This window comes from Pieris brassicae, chromosome 2 (genome assembly GCF_905147105.1).
Source record: "Pieris brassicae chromosome 2, ilPieBrab1.1, whole genome shotgun sequence".
Taxonomy (NCBI): domain Eukaryota; kingdom Metazoa; phylum Arthropoda; class Insecta; order Lepidoptera; family Pieridae; genus Pieris; species Pieris brassicae.
In genome coordinates, this window is record NC_059666.1 from 1,494,421 (window position 1) to 1,510,971 (window position 16,551).

Genomic DNA, 16,551 nt, shown 5'->3' on the forward strand with positions numbered 1-16,551 from the left:
CATGGAAAGAAATGATGACGAGGATATAGCACAGGATATGTCAGCAATATAGGATAGAGGAGTTGTAGCAGTACGACCCTCGATGAGAGTCACACGTTTAACTTCTTGGTGAATACTTCCTAATGTATAATATATGGCGTTTATCTAAAATGTATTATTCGTTATACACTATGAACACAGATGGTGCTGATACAAAAAATTGCGTTATGGTTTTTTACTGATTTAAGCTATTGCTGGAATAATAAGTATAGATGGCGTTTATCTAAAATGTATTATTCGTTATACACTATGATCACAGATGGTGCTGATACAAAAAATTGCGTTATGGTTTTTTACTGATTTAAGATATTGCTGGAATAATAAGTATAGATGGCGTTTATCTAAAATGTATTATTCGTTATACACTATGAACACAGATGGTGCTGATACAAAAAATTGCGTTATGGTTTTTTACTGATTTAAGATATTGCTGGAATAATAAGTATAGATGGCGTTTATCTAAAATGTATTATTCGTTGTACACTATGAACACAGATGGTGCTGATACAAAAAATTGCGTTATGGTTTTTTACTGATTTAAGATATTGCTGGAATAATAAGTATAGATGGCGTTTATTTAAAATGTATTATTCGTTATACACTATGAACACAGATGGTGCTGATACAAAAAATTGCGTTATGGTTTTTTACTGATTTAAGATATTGCTGGAATAATAAGTATAGATGGCGTTTATCTAAAATGTATTATTCGTTGTACACTATGAACACAGATGGTGCTGATACAAAAAATTGCGTTATGGTTTTTTACTGATTTAAGATATTGCGGGAGTATGTTAGAGATTTTAGTAGTTGGTACTAGTTAGACATTACCTAATATGTAACATGTACATAGTATGACATATTGTAGTACAGAAATAATCAAGATAAATTTTCTTAAAAAAAATATAATTACCTTCTAAAATTTCTCGAAACAGCCTCCAAGCGCGAAAATGTTCTCGATGTAACGAATTGTCTATAGCCTGTCGTAAAGTGTTTTTCTCGCAGAACTCCATTTGTATGTAAAGCACCTGTTGTAGGCGTGGCTCAACCGATATCGTCGTGTCTTCAGATGGCGCTGTTAACGACTTGTTTTGAGAATCAACTTCAAACTCTATGACACTACTTGAGTCTTCATCGGGACTGAAATATTAGGTCAATATTGTTGCAATTATTTTTGATTTTCTTACTTTCTTTTTTACACACACACATATTGTCTATGCTTGAAAACGAAATGCATTTTAGAGGATTCGTACGAAAAAATGTATTACTTTTACATCACAAAATCAGCAGTCTGTGAACACACACTAGATAGGTCTAATCACTACATACGCTTTGACCAACCGAAAGTACTTGCGAAAGAAAAAACATTCTTCCCAAGATTGGTACGCGAAGCCATTGAAATACAAAAAACAACCGAATTTCAATAGAGAAGACGGCCTAAAATTATCAAACACCTGGGATCCAAAAATATCCAATATAAAACCCCTAGACAAACAATCCAACCCAAGAAAATAGAGGACATCGTGAGTCATTTCTGCAAAAACCCTTCATCTTTTAGTCGATACCAACTCCGGGGAAATAAATACAGATAACACAACTTTCTCTACAGCTGTGATACTTTTGACATTCAACACCTTTCGTCTTCAGTCACCGTGACCACGGACGCTGTAAAGCACGCGAAACGTCGGGAGAAATTTAAAATTATGTAAAATAATTATAAGTTTATAATAATACAAATAGCTTTAATCCGGTTAAAAAATTGTTTTCTTACTATTACTTTTGCTGACAAGAGGGGTGGGGAGATAAATTGTAGTAAATCTGCTTACGTAATACTTGAACGCACTCTTTGGGAGGAGTATCCTCTTTTTTTATATTTATAAATTATTTCAAGAATGTATATGCCTGATATGTATTGCCCATATGGCGTCAGCGTCCTACTCATCTAACACTCGTACGGTGATATAAAAACATCTTAAAGAAACAGGCTAGCCTTAGACCGTAAAGATCGGCGTGTTCAACTACCTGCTTTTTAACAAAACAGATCGCAAGATTCAAACATCTGAGACCTAGACCTATAAAGGTTGTAGCAACACTGTTTTAGTATTGTCTTTTGTTAAAATAGCTTTTACACATTAAAACACTTTTGACAGATAAAACAACTTTCTCTGCAGCTGTGATACGTTTGACATTTAACACCTTTCGTCTTCAGTCACCGTGACCACGGACGCTGAAAAGCACGCGAAACGTCGGAAAAAAATTAAAATTTAAAATTATGTAAGTAATTATAATTTTTTAATAATAATACATAGCTTCAATCGGTTCAAAAAGTGTTTTTCTTAACACTGTTTTATTTTTAAATACGTAATAAATGAAACTCACTTCATGATATTAAACCAGAGATCCGGTTCATCGTCATCATCGTCAGAATCTTCTTCACTCGATGACTCACTGTCCCGAGTCTGGACTGGCCCGTCCGACATAGACCAATTTACCTATAATAGAAAAATAATTATTTTACCTTTTTTCACACCTAAGCACGTATTCTAGAACGACAAAATTTACATCTAGTATAAAGAACTGATAAACCTTTTTCCTCTATGAAGTTTTTGACATTTTAAGTTTATTACTTTTGAACGCATTGTTTAAATAAATAAAATTTGCCGTAAACGTAGTAATATTTTAACCATAACGCTGATATCGTTAACTTAATCACCATTAACCTTACGACAGCAGGGGTTATTCAAAGTTTGTGACTGTTTGTATTAAAAATTAAATATACTTGGTATATTTTACATTATGTAATAATTTCTTGCCTATCTTATGTAATTTGGCTTATTATGTAATTTAGCAATGAGGCCGCCAGTTGTCCTTCTTTTAATTTAATTAATAAATAAATAATTTAATTTTACTTCACTAACAAAAATTCCAAAATCACTAACATTTAAAATTATAAACCTAACATTAAACTATGAAACTAAATTTGTACTTTATTAATAACAAATTCTAGAATTTTAATTTCCCATTTCTATATATCTAATTCTACTGTACGTGTGTATGTCACTGAACTCCTCTTAAACGGCAGGACCGACTTGAATGATTTTATTTGTTCGCGTTTTTTTTTAATAAATCCATACAAGTGGTAAGTTAACATTATTAATTAATTAATAAAGCTTTACTAATAATAATAATATCGCTGAAGTATCTAGTAAATTTATATATACCTGGTATTTCAGGTAATAGTCTCATTTAGCTTAACTGGCAGACCTCTTGGCGCGTAACCAAACGATCTGGTTTCGATTCCCAATACATTATTTGTCTTTAAATTCATACTTTGTTAAATATCCTAATCGCTTGAAATATCATGCAGGACAACGCCTGTCTCGTCCGCTACTTCATATATATTTTTTAAACAAGTTTTTCAATACTCACTTTGACCTGTCCAAGTTTAGCTACAACATCAAGCAAACTATCCCCTTTCCGTTTAACCGGCGTTGTTTCAACGCTCGTGTCTTCTATCTCCGTGTCAATAATAGTCTCAATCCAGGCATTATAATATCTGACGACATTTTCATGATTTAGCCGCGACAATAACTTCACTTCGCGGGTTATTTTTTTATTCAATTCAACACTTTTGGGATTAAGTTTCACGTGTTTTATTGCGTAGAAGCCGCCATCCAATTTGTTCTTTACCTGAAATTCGATTTACTTTATAAAAAAACAATATATACACTTAGTATTGTCTTTTGTTAATATAGCTGTTACACATTAAGAAAAACACTTTTTGAACGGATTAAACCTATGTATTATTATTAAAAGCTTATAATTGTTTACATAATTCTAAATTTTAAACTGTCATCGTGACCATGCACGCTGAAAAGCACGCGAAACGTCGGAAAAAAATTTAAATTTAGTATTATGTAAATAATTATAAGTCTTTAATAATAATACATAGCTTTAATCCGTTCAAAAAGTGTTTTAAACTGTCATCGTGACCATGCACGCTGAAAAGCACGCGAAACGTCGGAAAAAATTTAAATTTAGTATTATGTAAATAATAATAAGTCTTTAATAATAATACATAGCTTTAATCCGTTCAAAAAGTGTTTTTCTTTATACACTTGTAAGAGTCATTGAAAATTAATGTTTGTAAAGCTTCTGCCTGTTCATAACACAAGTACGTAGAAAGAGCGACGGGGCACGTGAGGCTGATCACCTACTTGCCAATAAGATTAACAAATGATCATCAAACAGATACAGAAATCTGAGGCCGAGACCTAAAAAGGTTGTAGCGCCATTGATTTGTAATTTGTTTTAAGAATTTATACAATATAATAAAATTGAGGGATGAGACCACGCTGAAGTCACTATGCCAACGCTGCTACTATAACTGGCGTTTAGGTTGTTTGCGTTTTAGCGCACTTACAATCCAATTGACACTACACTTTGACATATAAGAACAATGACAATTTATAATGACATCTTAATAATTGAAATAGCTTTCATATTATAATTTTTTTTATAATTTAAACTTTACAGCGTGCTTGGTCACGCCGACTGTAAAGCACGCGAAACGACGGGAGAAAAATTTAAAAATATGTAAAATAATTATTAGTTAATAATAATACATAGCTTCAATCCGGTTAAAAAGTGTTTTCTTTCAATGTGTAAAAGCTATGTTAACAAAAGACAATACTATCTTAAAGATGGTTGCCATTTCAAGGCATTAGCTATAATATTTTTATTTAAATGGCAAGCTTTTATAATTTATTTAAAGTTTAGATTAAAAAAAAACAGTTTTGTATGCCATACAATTCCACTAGCAATCCAAGATGTACGGAAGCATTTACCTTTAGTAAAATAATATCAGTTAAAAATCACCTTCAACACATCCCCAAAAGCACCCTTACCGAGCCACGTGAGAACTTCAAACTCTGCGTTCAACCGTGAATGTCCGTTCACTTGTGAGTTTATACTGTTTATTTTAGTATTGCAACCTTCGTCCTTAAATAAAAAAAAATATTACTTAAAATCACCTGGCAACACTTTCCTTATTTATAGAGGTAACACTTTTTTTGAACTCAAACCCCTTAGTATTTTTTTTAGATAGCTTCTTAGTAGAACCCAAGGCAAGGGGCCTGTTATCATTAATCAATATAATATACATAGGTTATTATGTATATATATATATGTTAATGATTTAAATATGTTCGACGTCCAGGTGGACAGAAAAACTGTGTGCAAAAGTAAATTAAATAATTTTTAAAATAAAAAATGACAGATTTTACGAACCTCAGACTCATTTTCTCCATTATTTTCCTTACTATTAGGTAACTTCACTGGTGCGTCAACTAAAAACCCATGCTGTACCAATTTCTCAGCCGGCCATTGTGAATGCTCGTCCTCTGTCAAACATCTACAATTACTTCAATGGGGTGAGGGGTATGGAGACTTAAAACATATATTTTATTATTTTATTTAGCACACTAAATACGATATAGTAAAGGAAAATTATATAAAAATGTATTTATACGTATGTGTAAAATTGTTAAATATTTTTTTTAATGTTTAAAGAACTTTATATCTCATCATAATATATATTTTATTTACATGAGAAACATCATTTATACGATCAAGATGTACGTCACGCCATAAGCCGACCTAAATTTAGTGTCTCTTTTTAATAAAAAATCTCTTATCGGCATCGTGGTCAGCAACGAAGCATCTAGAGCGGATTATCTGTTTCCAGCGCTTTCTGACCAACGCCTATCTTATGGCAGTGTACTGTTTTGAGGACGGTGAGTCTTGTCTTTGGTTAAAAGAAAGGAAAGAAAACAATAACAAATTAAAAACCTCAAGACAAACAAGAGGACTAAGGAGGCGAAAATAGCGGATACCGTGAGTCATTTCTGCAAAAACCCGTCATCTTTTAGTCAATACCAACTCCGGGGAAATAAATACAGATAACACAACTTTCTCAACAGCTGTGATACTTTTGACATTCAACACCTTTTGTCTTCAGTCACCGTGACCACGCACGCTGTAAAGCACGCGAAACGTCGGAAAATTTAAAATTATGTAAAATAATTATATGTTTATAATAACACAAAATAGCTTTAATCCGGTTAAAAAATTGTTTTCTTTCGATGATGAGTCTTTCACTTGATCCATCTGGTTGGTGAACGGCCACTTGATCTTTTGCCTTCTGTTATACCAACCACGATCAGTTTCTCCAAGTTCTCATCGCCTCTGCGCATTGTATGGCCGAAGTAAGATACGATCGCTATAGGCATATGGTAGATAGGCGTGTCCGTATGCGATGGGTCAGGATCAATGTATTGATTCACTTCGCAGTCCACGGTATTCTGAGCATTCGCCGCCAGTACCACATCTCAAAGGCATCAAAGATGCTTTGCCTTTGCACGTTTTGTCACACACACACAGACACAATCAGACACCAAATTTATTTTCACTACTCCGTTTTCAATGTTTTCTTTTAGCACTTACTTATTTTCTTCTATTGTATCTTATGACAATGACCTGAATGTAGGTGTTCCGGTCCTGTGGTGAAGGCTGGCTATCTGTCACTCAGGTCTCCTGTTACAAGACCAGTCACTCACATACTCTTCCAAATGGTATCATCTTAGTTTAATCATAATAACCTTGTATGTATATGTGAGAGAAGAAATAAAGATTGTATTGTCTTTGGTTATAGTATTGTCTTTGGTTTACATATCTTTTACACATTGGAAGAAAACAATTTTTTAACCGGATTATAGCTACATATTTGTATTATTATAAACTTATAATTATTTACATAATTTTGTTTTTTAATTATAAGTTTATAATAATACAAACAGCTTTAATCCGTTTAAAAAATTGTTTTCTTAGAAATAAAAAATATTTATTATTATTATGTTTCTACTCCATACAGGAAGATAGGGAACAGTAGAGCCCGTATCAGTCTCATTTTGGTTTTGATGTCTTCTTTTCTTCCAGATGTTGCCTAAACGTGTCATTGCATCTTTAGCCATGTCAATTTTAGTCCTCTGGGCTCATTTATTTTAATGTCCTTTTGAATTTGTTCAAATCTTCAAAAACGTCTTCAAATAATTTGTACGCGGCTTCGGCAAGATGAGCAAACTCGACAAGTATTACGTGTAGTTGTGTCTTTGATTTTTTTAATGATGATGATAAATAACAATCTCCATAGTAGCTACTATGGAGATTGTTATTTAATTTGTTTTAAATTAAGATACAAGTGCCATAAACACATAGTTTTTAAAGTGTCATAATTTTGGTTTTTTGGTAAAGAAAAAATTAACCTAAATAGTGCTTTTATTAATTTATTTTGTTGTGAATCATTCAATACAATATAATGAGATATCGAACAATTTAATTGAAACGTATGGAAAGAAAAAAATTACCTAGAGAAGAAGTCTTTGGCTGAACCAGGAAAATCGGAGGGTATTTCATGTATTGCCTCGGGACATACTATTGACAGCAATAATTGCGCTGCGGCGTAGATGTCCTGAGCTTTTGTTTGCCTGAAAATCATAAAAAATATATTTCTTATATTACATCTTCAATTTTTTAAATTATCCCTTGAACTATAAAGGTGTTTGTGGTGAGAAAATTTGGAAAAATTACGTTAAGGGTAAACAAAGATCAAGACCAGATCTGAAAGGAAACATATTTTTTAGACGCGTGCGCTTGGGTCCAGCTAGTGGATACTATATCATCTTTTAGTTTATAGTAATAAAATGATAATTTTAAATTAATAACAATGCCTTTGTTGTCTCCCGAAAGAATTTTAGCGAAAAATTAATATTAACACACTTTAATAATTACTTATTATATCTTTATAAATGTAATTCTACTACGCGTGTATGACACTAAACTGCTCTTAAACGGCTGGACCGATTTGAATAAATTTTGTATGCGTTTGGTTGGTTTAGAGTCGCAAATCAGCCCGGCAGATGGCACTGCAGTAAGTACTTTCATACTTTGTTTAATATATATTATAGAATATTCCACCACCTCACCATAGAAGATGTGAGGAAATTTCTAAAGAGGCAGGAAGACTCTGATTTTGTTTAAAGAGTAATTTAAAATATTAATTATTATTTGCTGTTTCAAATTTCAGTTTTCTTTAGTTTAAATATTTTTTAATATATTTTGGCAATAACTAAGTGTTTTGTTTTACAATGTGTATGTTAGCTGTAAGATTACTAGTAAATAATAAATAAATAAATATCCTAATCCTGTTGGGTCGGCTAGTTTAGTGTATATATTTACTGAGTTGCTACAATTTGTTAACTGGGCTGTGCGCAGCGAGTAGAGAACGCGTCTCCACGCACGCTGCAGCCCCCATCAAGGGCTATATGACCGCCCCCGTACCGATCTGAACACACCACCCGAAGGGGGTATATGCCCCGAACGGGCCTAACGCGCGGGAGCGTGTAACAAGTACTACACGAATTTGTTAACTGTATGTCAGAGATTTTAAATAAAACTTTTATATGCTTTTTAAAATGTAAGCAGTTCGCCTATTCAATGAGAAAACTCACCGGTCACAATAACTCTCCCCATCATACACCTCCAACAAACGTATATCCAAACTTGCCCCGACCAACTTCACAGTCCCACAGTCTTCCAGAAAGACATTTTCGCACCTCACATCTCTATGCAACACATTAACACTATGCAACTCCTTTAACGCACTGAACAGTCCTAACGCGACATGTCTCACTAGTTTTAACACTTCAAACATATCACCAAATGAACTTTTATTCTTGAGGTATTTCAGCGAACTGCCCAAAACGAAATCTCGGAAGATGTAGACGAATTGACGGGCCGACTTCTTAGATTCAGTTTCCATAGCGACGTATGGGATGAGGGCGCGGTGTTTCAATCTGCACATGGCTTTTAAATCTTGCTGGAGCGAGTTCAGTTGCCTGTTCCGAGTCTGGAAATCCGAGGCAGGCGAAAGGCACCATTTTTTGGCGATCACTTGCTGACCGTCGTCGTCAATTGCGAGGTACGTTGTGGAACCGTTGGACGAGTGGCCTGCAATGTGTAAAGCATTAGGAAAAACACTTTTTGAACGGATTAAAGCTATGTTTTTTTTTATGTAATAGCAGGCAAACGGGCAAGAGGCTCACCTGATGTGAAGCGATACCGCCGCCCATGGACTCACATTGCCAGAAGGCTCGCAAGTGCGTTGCCGGCCTTTCAAGAATTTGTACGCTCTTTTCTTGAAGGACCCTAAGTCGAATTGGTTCGGAAATACTTCAGTGGGCAGCTGGTTCCACATAGTGGTGGTGACGGCAAAAACTGCCTTCGAAAACGCTCAGTTGTGGAACGACGGACGTCGAGGTGATACGGATGGTATTTTGTATTTTGCCTTGACGTCCGATAATGAAACTCAGCAGAAACCCGACGTTTCGCGTGCGTTTCAGCGTGCGTGGTCACGGTCAAAAATTTAGAATTATGTAAATAATTATAAGTTTTAATAATAATACATAGCTTTAATCCGTTCAAAAAGTGTTTTTCTCAATGTGTAAAAGCTATTTAAAAAAAATTGTAAAGCATGTTATTGATTCATAAAATAAATTCCATTCAAAATTCTAAGAGTTTATATATTGTTATAAATGCTGAGTTTTCAGTTAAGTTATGGAGTTTATACGGGAAAATTTACTTGATATACTTAAATCAATCACTATTGTTTTAATCGGATTTTATGTAAAATTTTAGCAACCTGGCTTTTGCCGGATAGAGCTAAGTTAATAGTTAATATAAACGTATGATGTCAATTATTTGGACTATGTACTTGCGTGTTGTTCCCACGAGAATGCAAGTCTCTATTGAGAGAGACAAATCTTTGTTTTTAATTTATTTTATTATTATTAATTACTTAAGATGTCATATGGACCATGGTGTGATGGTTGCAGCTCCTTACAAACATTGTATAAAACAAAAACTTGGTGATTAAAAGAGTGGCGGAGAGTTAATTTGAAAAGTTGCAGTACATATACGATTATTTCTCTATAAACGTTCATAAGAGTACACTGTGTTACCTAAATTAATAAATTATTTTGAATTTGTATATATCTAGCCTTACACCGTTAAGTGTTTGTTTCATTGAATTCTCTAAAAAATAAAATATGTTTGGCACTCTGGCATTAGTGGTTCAAATTAAAAAAAATATATTTGTATAGTAATATGTTAAGGCTATTATCAATACAAATAAATTATATTGAAATGTGTAATCATAGACAATATAGATACTAACCCAAACAATTGCCAATATAAACCTTTTTGTTATTGCGTTGCGTATACCTCAGGACGTACGCACCACGAGAGTTGCACGTACACGGTACGTTCGTACCGCGTGTCATTTTCTTAGCGGGTGACATTCTTTCGTCTGCGTAACTGTAATAGGAATAAAAATGAATCAATATTAATATATTAAAAACCGGTTTCGGGTTAGGCAAGCAGGCAAATGTATTAAAAATTGTTTGTACGGTAAAAGATTACATTGTGGGGAAAGGGCCGAGAATCAATAAAACACAGATCCAAACCTTGTCTAAGAAAATTATGAAAAATGATGATGTTGTAACGCGCAATGAATAATATAGTGAATATTATTCACTGCATCATCATTCGAATATTGTGAGTTCAGACAAAAGTCAAATAAATCTAATAGTTCCAAAAGTTTATTCAGAAAGTCATAAGAAAAGCTTTTATGTACTCCTTTCTAAAGTATAAGTTTTGTTGTATCTTTCTGTCAAATTATGTTTACATTGTGATAAAAAGAGTCAGGTGGTTTAAATGTTCAAATTTTACATCATCACACATCACAGCTTAGGTAAATTTAGGTAAATATACGTGGGTAACACTGAAAATTTTTAGATCTGGCCAGTTAGAAACATTGCTAATGAAAACTTTTTACATTTAAATTTTAGAACTCTTTGGTATGTAGTATATTGCATTCATTTGTCATTTTTTATTGTGATTGGCGGCAAATCTAAAACTCTTGTTACACGTTAAAATGAACCTAAGGCGAGAAAATTTTCAGTCAATGATTTATTATGACTTTCGCTGTGGGCTTACTGAGCAACAAAGCTATAGGCTGAGATAGACTGGGATTAGCATTTCTTAATGACGCCCCATCTCGTGCCACTATTTAGAATCTCGATGATGATCCGCGTGAGGGCTGAAGGACGTCCTTTAACAGCGACTATTGAATCAGTGCTGTGCAACGCATGAAAGAGGAAGATAAGAGACCTGAGATGACCTATCAGCAGATACGGACAAGCCTATGCATTGGCAGGAGTCAAGCTCCCGTCTCAAGTTTCGCCTTCATTGGTATGAGTCAACCCGAAACCAAAAGACAATCAGCTCAGTGGCTTCCTTTTGAGGATCGGCCAACTGAGGTAAAGAAAGGAAGTAGTCAAGGAAAGATGACTGCCTCATTCTTTGGTTGTAAAGGTCATTTCGCGACAGTTGTACTTAAAGATGGAAGGACAGATACTGCAGACTGGTATGTTAATCGCTGTTTGTCTGTTGTCTTGGAAAAAATCGACAGCAGCGCCCTCGAAGCAGGATCCTCCTTCACCACGACAATGCTTCAGTGCACTCCGCAAAACGAACTGTTGAATATTTGACTATGGCAGGTGACGAGATAATGAGTCATCCGCCATACAGTCCTGATCTGGCGGCCTGCGACTATCATTTATTCCCAAGAACTCAATATAGAATTCGAGAAATTCGCCCTGAAGATGCGGTAAAAGCGTACGAAAATGCCATAGAAGAGACGAGTAAGGAAGAATGGGCCCACTGCTTTTCTCAGTGGTTTCATCGAATGTGACGACGTGTAAAGACGAACAAAGATTACTTCGAAAAACAATAAATGTATTGGCAACATTCTACATTAAACCGTTTTTCACTTTTTTGTAAATACATATTGTGTTTTTCATCTTTGGCTATGTTTTTAGTGACAACTTTATCAGCGTTGGTAAAAAAATTATCGTCACATTTTTCGCGCCATCTTTGTCTTGTGTCAAAACCACGGTTGATTCGAAGCCATTAATGACAAAAATATATAATAATGAGAACAATGATAAAGTAGAGTAATTAATAATTGTATTATTTGTATTCATGTCTATGATAATAAAAGCCTTTTGTTAAACTTTATCTAATTTTATGTTTAAGTGCATATAGTAGATCAATTTTCGAAAAATAAGGTCATAAAGAAGTTTTACTTCTTACGTGTGTAGTACACGCACACATTATTATAATTTTTTTGCTGTTGGATTACATAATAAATGTCACTAATTAAAATGGTGCAATAATTTATGATTAATGGGGTAAAATGTGATAAAACTTACTATAAGAGTTTAGGAGCATCACCCTGCCCTTCCGTAACTGGCTGTTCTTGGCTGAGACTGGACCTGTGTACTCTTCTAGCAGAATTCCTTAATGTTTCCTGTCGTCTCTGTATTTCATCCATCATTTTTTTCCGCTAAAAATATATATTTTTTATCTCCAAAGGTGCAATTTTGAATGAAATAAGCAAATATAATGCTTTAAGACTTTAAGACCAAATACGCATACAGACACACACACACCCACACTCACTTCCAGAACTAAATAATTTATAGTAAGTCTTTGTTGCACCCACTTAAAATGACTGTCCATGGACTGATGTCTGCCTTTTTTGGGCGACCCATTGGCTAGTTCGCCCCCTATTATTAAAAAAAAAAAGTTTTGGCTATACTTTATAATATCTTGCATTACTAATAAACAGTGACAGATATTTTTTTGTAATATTTTATTTATGTTATGGAGCAGTGTTGGCCTAGTGGCTTCAGCATGCGGCTCTCATCTCTGAGGTCGTAGGTTCGATCCCCGGTTGTGCACCAATGGATTTTCTTTCTATGTGCGCATTTAACATTCGCTCAAACGGTGATGAGGAAACCGGCTAGTCCCAAAAGTCGACGACGTACGTCAGGCACGGAAGGCTGATCACCTACTTGCCTATTTGATTAACAAATGATCATGAAACAGATACAGATTCTGAGGCCCAGACCTAAAAAGCGCCATTGGTTTATTTATTTTTTATTTTATTTATGTAAAATGGTAGCTGTCCCGGCAAACGTCGTTTTGCCATCTATATTATTTCCAGGAAACATTTTTTTTTTCAATTAAAAAAACCTATATACTATAATAAAAATAGAGTTTGATCGTATAGGGGATGAAAATTAAGGGTTGTATGTATTTTTGTATGCAAGAAACAAAAACAATATGTTGCCTTAGGGTTTGAACAATACATTGTAGCCGATTCTCAGACTTACGAATATGTTAAAAAAATTCATAAGCATAGGGCGATCCGTTTAGGAAGAGTATGGGAACGAACACTGTGACACGAGAATGTTATATATACAGAGATGAAGTTCATCTGGGCTAAGTAAGAATTTTTGACATGTGTGAACAATGATTTACTTTAGATTCAGATATGAATAATCTACATAAAAATATAAAAGTACCTCTTCATTTTCCTTAAGTTCTATGTCTTGTTGTTTCAATTTCTCCATCTCAGTCTTCTGTTTCAGCATTTCATCGTAAAATGAAAGTGTAGGTTTATTGTGGTCATGCAAAAATTGCTATAAAAGAAACATTCAAGGATCAATAAGCAGCTACTAAAACAACACAAACAATACATCTGTAGGTACAAACTCTCCTACGTGACTTCGGACTGGGGTCAACTAAATCGAGTCCAATTTAACCCAAAGAAGACATTACGCTACTTCTCTTTTTAAATAAACTCTCCTTAAATCCTCAGCTAGCATCGGAATACTGGGCGTTGACATATAGAATGACGTTCAGTTTCGCGGTCATTTGGAGGGGAAGGCTAAATTAGCCTCCAAAGATCTTGGTGTGCTCAGCTAGACGGTACCTCTTCACTTCGCTTGCAACTCTAGAAAGCGCAAATTCAGCCTCACATGGAGTACTGCTTTCACCTCAGCTCCTTCCGCTGGACCGTATTCAACAAAGAGCAATTCTATTCGTCCTCGATCAGTAACTTTTCATGGCTTGACGTTGGCGTTGCTTAAAGATGTGGGGTCCCTCTGCATCTTCTTAATCTCTTCTTTATTACCATGGAGTGTGCAGAGTTGTTCGGTCTAATACCGGCAGCTGAGTTTCATAACGAACGTCAAGGTAGAATACAAAACACCGTCTGTATCACCTCGACGTCTATCGTTGCATGACTGAGCGTTTTTGAAGGCAGTTTTTGCCGCGCATCACCGCTATGTGGAGCCAGCTGCCCACTGGAGCATTTCCGAACCAATGTCAATTAGGGTCCTTGAAGAAAAGAGCGTACCAATTCTTGAAAGGCCGGCAACAAGCAAACCTTCTGGCAATGAAAGTGTCCATGGGTCGCGGTAGCACTTAACATTAGGTGAGCCTGCTTCCTGTTTGCCTGCTATTACATTAAAAACCAAGAATTTGGGTAAAACTAAATGATTATGAATGTATGATGAGTTAGTACTTACACACAACAGACCTAAAGAGCATTAAGTATGGAAACTGAATCCACCAACCATTACATTTATGTCTTAATGTTATCAATCCCTATATTATTATTAATTTTATATATCTGAAATTGTGTATAGTTATTACTTTTGAGCGCTTTTGTTCTTGGGTTTAAGTAAAAAAGCCAGGACTGATGTCCTATAACCTGTTGACACTCTCTTACATGATATTTTTTAATCAGGTGCGTGCTTCAGTCAGTATAATCACACTTATGATTGTACGATCTACTATATTACAAACCTTAGCAATTAGTTTAATATGTTAAATAAATGCTAAAATAACATTTATCTTTTTTAAAAATATAGTTATAATTACCTGTGTATGCTGAGCTAGTTGAAATATCATAACTTCCCCGCATAAATCAACAGCTATTTTCTTAAGATCTGAGATAAGTTTTGCGGCATTTTCATCAGATAGACCGAACATTTTATTGATTGAAATTGTGGGTGGTCTAAAAATTATATAATAACTTCAGTATTTTACATATGAGTTTTGGATATTTCGTGGAAACATCTGATTCCAATAAGAACATCTTTTACGGCTTAGTATTTTGAAAAATATAAATTGCTTACTTGTTTGGATAATTATGACAACATTTTAACTGAAGAGTGACTGAACAGTGTACCCCTTCTGAGTTGTGCAGGGGCAACAATGTTAATAGTATGTCTAATGGACGCCACTCACTCCAAACAGCTTTTTTACGAATGTCAACCACTGCATCTCCATATATTGCCTGTAATATTAAAATCTATTTTCAGAACAATGTATCATTCGAGATTTCTCTACGGGTACTTTATATGGGATCTACAATAATTGATTGTAATACTAAAATTATAACTTTAATTATGCTGATATACAAAAAACAAAGCAAGATATAGATCTGTATTCAGATTCTGAGACTTAAGCCGAGATAAAGGTGCTAAAATATTTACTTAGTACTTTATAATGTTAAATGTTGTTAAAGGGAGAAGTGTATAATATTTACATGTATTTTACAAGAAAAGGGCTCTAAAATGAAAGTTATGATACAATTCTAAGGCACTCAGAATAATGCAATCAGAATTAAAATTAAGTAATATCTAAAAGAGATTAGTGGTAAATTTATTCACCAAATTCTTACATAGATAATATTGTTTGTTTTGAAAACAAAAATTTTATAACCTGTAATGCGACCATTTCGTTATTTTGTCTCTCTTCACAGCTTTCTTCACTCATTATTAGCCAAGTTTCACAGGATAAGTATAATTATACAATAAAGAATCGTTAAGACACCTTAACAAGAATCCTAATTAATAAAAACAAAAACTTTGAGAAATTGTTGGCACAAATAAACCGACAATAAAATAGAAAACATAATTCAAATGAACAATGGTATTTAGTGCATTATAATAATAAGATTCAAATTAGAGAGAATTTTAACCTGGCTCCAATAATTCGCCTAACAATTTACATTATATTGGAACGTCATGGGTTTGACACATGCCACAGAGCAGATGAGGACTTTTCCGCGAGTCGATATTCGACAATAATTGTGTTAATAGATAACAGTGTGAAATTTATTCGCATTTAATCCAAGCTAATTAATTTTCTTTGCCAAATGTACTTTTAATTTGTATATGACCAAAAGAGGTTATCGACGTCCCTATTCTTATCTAAACCACTGTTTAACTTATTATAGATATTAAGGATTATCAATGATGTTTTAATATTTTTAATTATTTAATAGTTGTTCTGAGGCACATAATTTACGAGGATAATACTATTATTTAAAAGTTGTTTTCTATTTTCACTATTGAGAAAAATACTAAGAGCAGTTATCCATACCGTAGCACTTATAACGTCTGTAATAATTTTACCCTATTAAGATTTTGCGTTATTCAGCTGTACAACGAATTAACCTGTCACTGATTGTCAGTT

General features: G+C 34.1%; 1 protein-coding gene across 1 annotated transcript in view; it reads right to left on the reverse strand.

Moving 5' to 3' along the window:
* Nucleotides 1-15,944, reverse strand: part of LOC123720477 (eIF-2-alpha kinase GCN2) — a 44,577-nt gene extending 28,633 nt beyond the window's left edge. The window contains exons 1-13 of the mRNA XM_045677096.1: nt 15,796-15,944; nt 15,207-15,367; nt 14,950-15,085; nt 13,587-13,703; nt 12,429-12,562; nt 10,331-10,470; nt 8,607-9,105; nt 7,464-7,583; nt 5,329-5,452; nt 4,918-5,040; nt 3,469-3,729; nt 2,419-2,531; nt 953-1,179 (exon numbers count right to left, since the gene is read on the reverse strand). Coding sequence (XP_045533052.1) covers nt 953-1,179; nt 2,419-2,531; nt 3,469-3,729; nt 4,918-5,040; nt 5,329-5,452; nt 7,464-7,583; nt 8,607-9,105; nt 10,331-10,470; nt 12,429-12,562; nt 13,587-13,703; nt 14,950-15,085; nt 15,207-15,367; nt 15,796-15,849 — 2,209 coding nt within the window. The 5' untranslated portion in view covers nt 15,850-15,944. The remainder of the gene's footprint in view (nt 1-952; nt 1,180-2,418; nt 2,532-3,468; nt 3,730-4,917; nt 5,041-5,328; nt 5,453-7,463; nt 7,584-8,606; nt 9,106-10,330; nt 10,471-12,428; nt 12,563-13,586; nt 13,704-14,949; nt 15,086-15,206; nt 15,368-15,795) is intronic.
* Nucleotides 15,945-16,551: the final 607 nt, after the last annotated feature.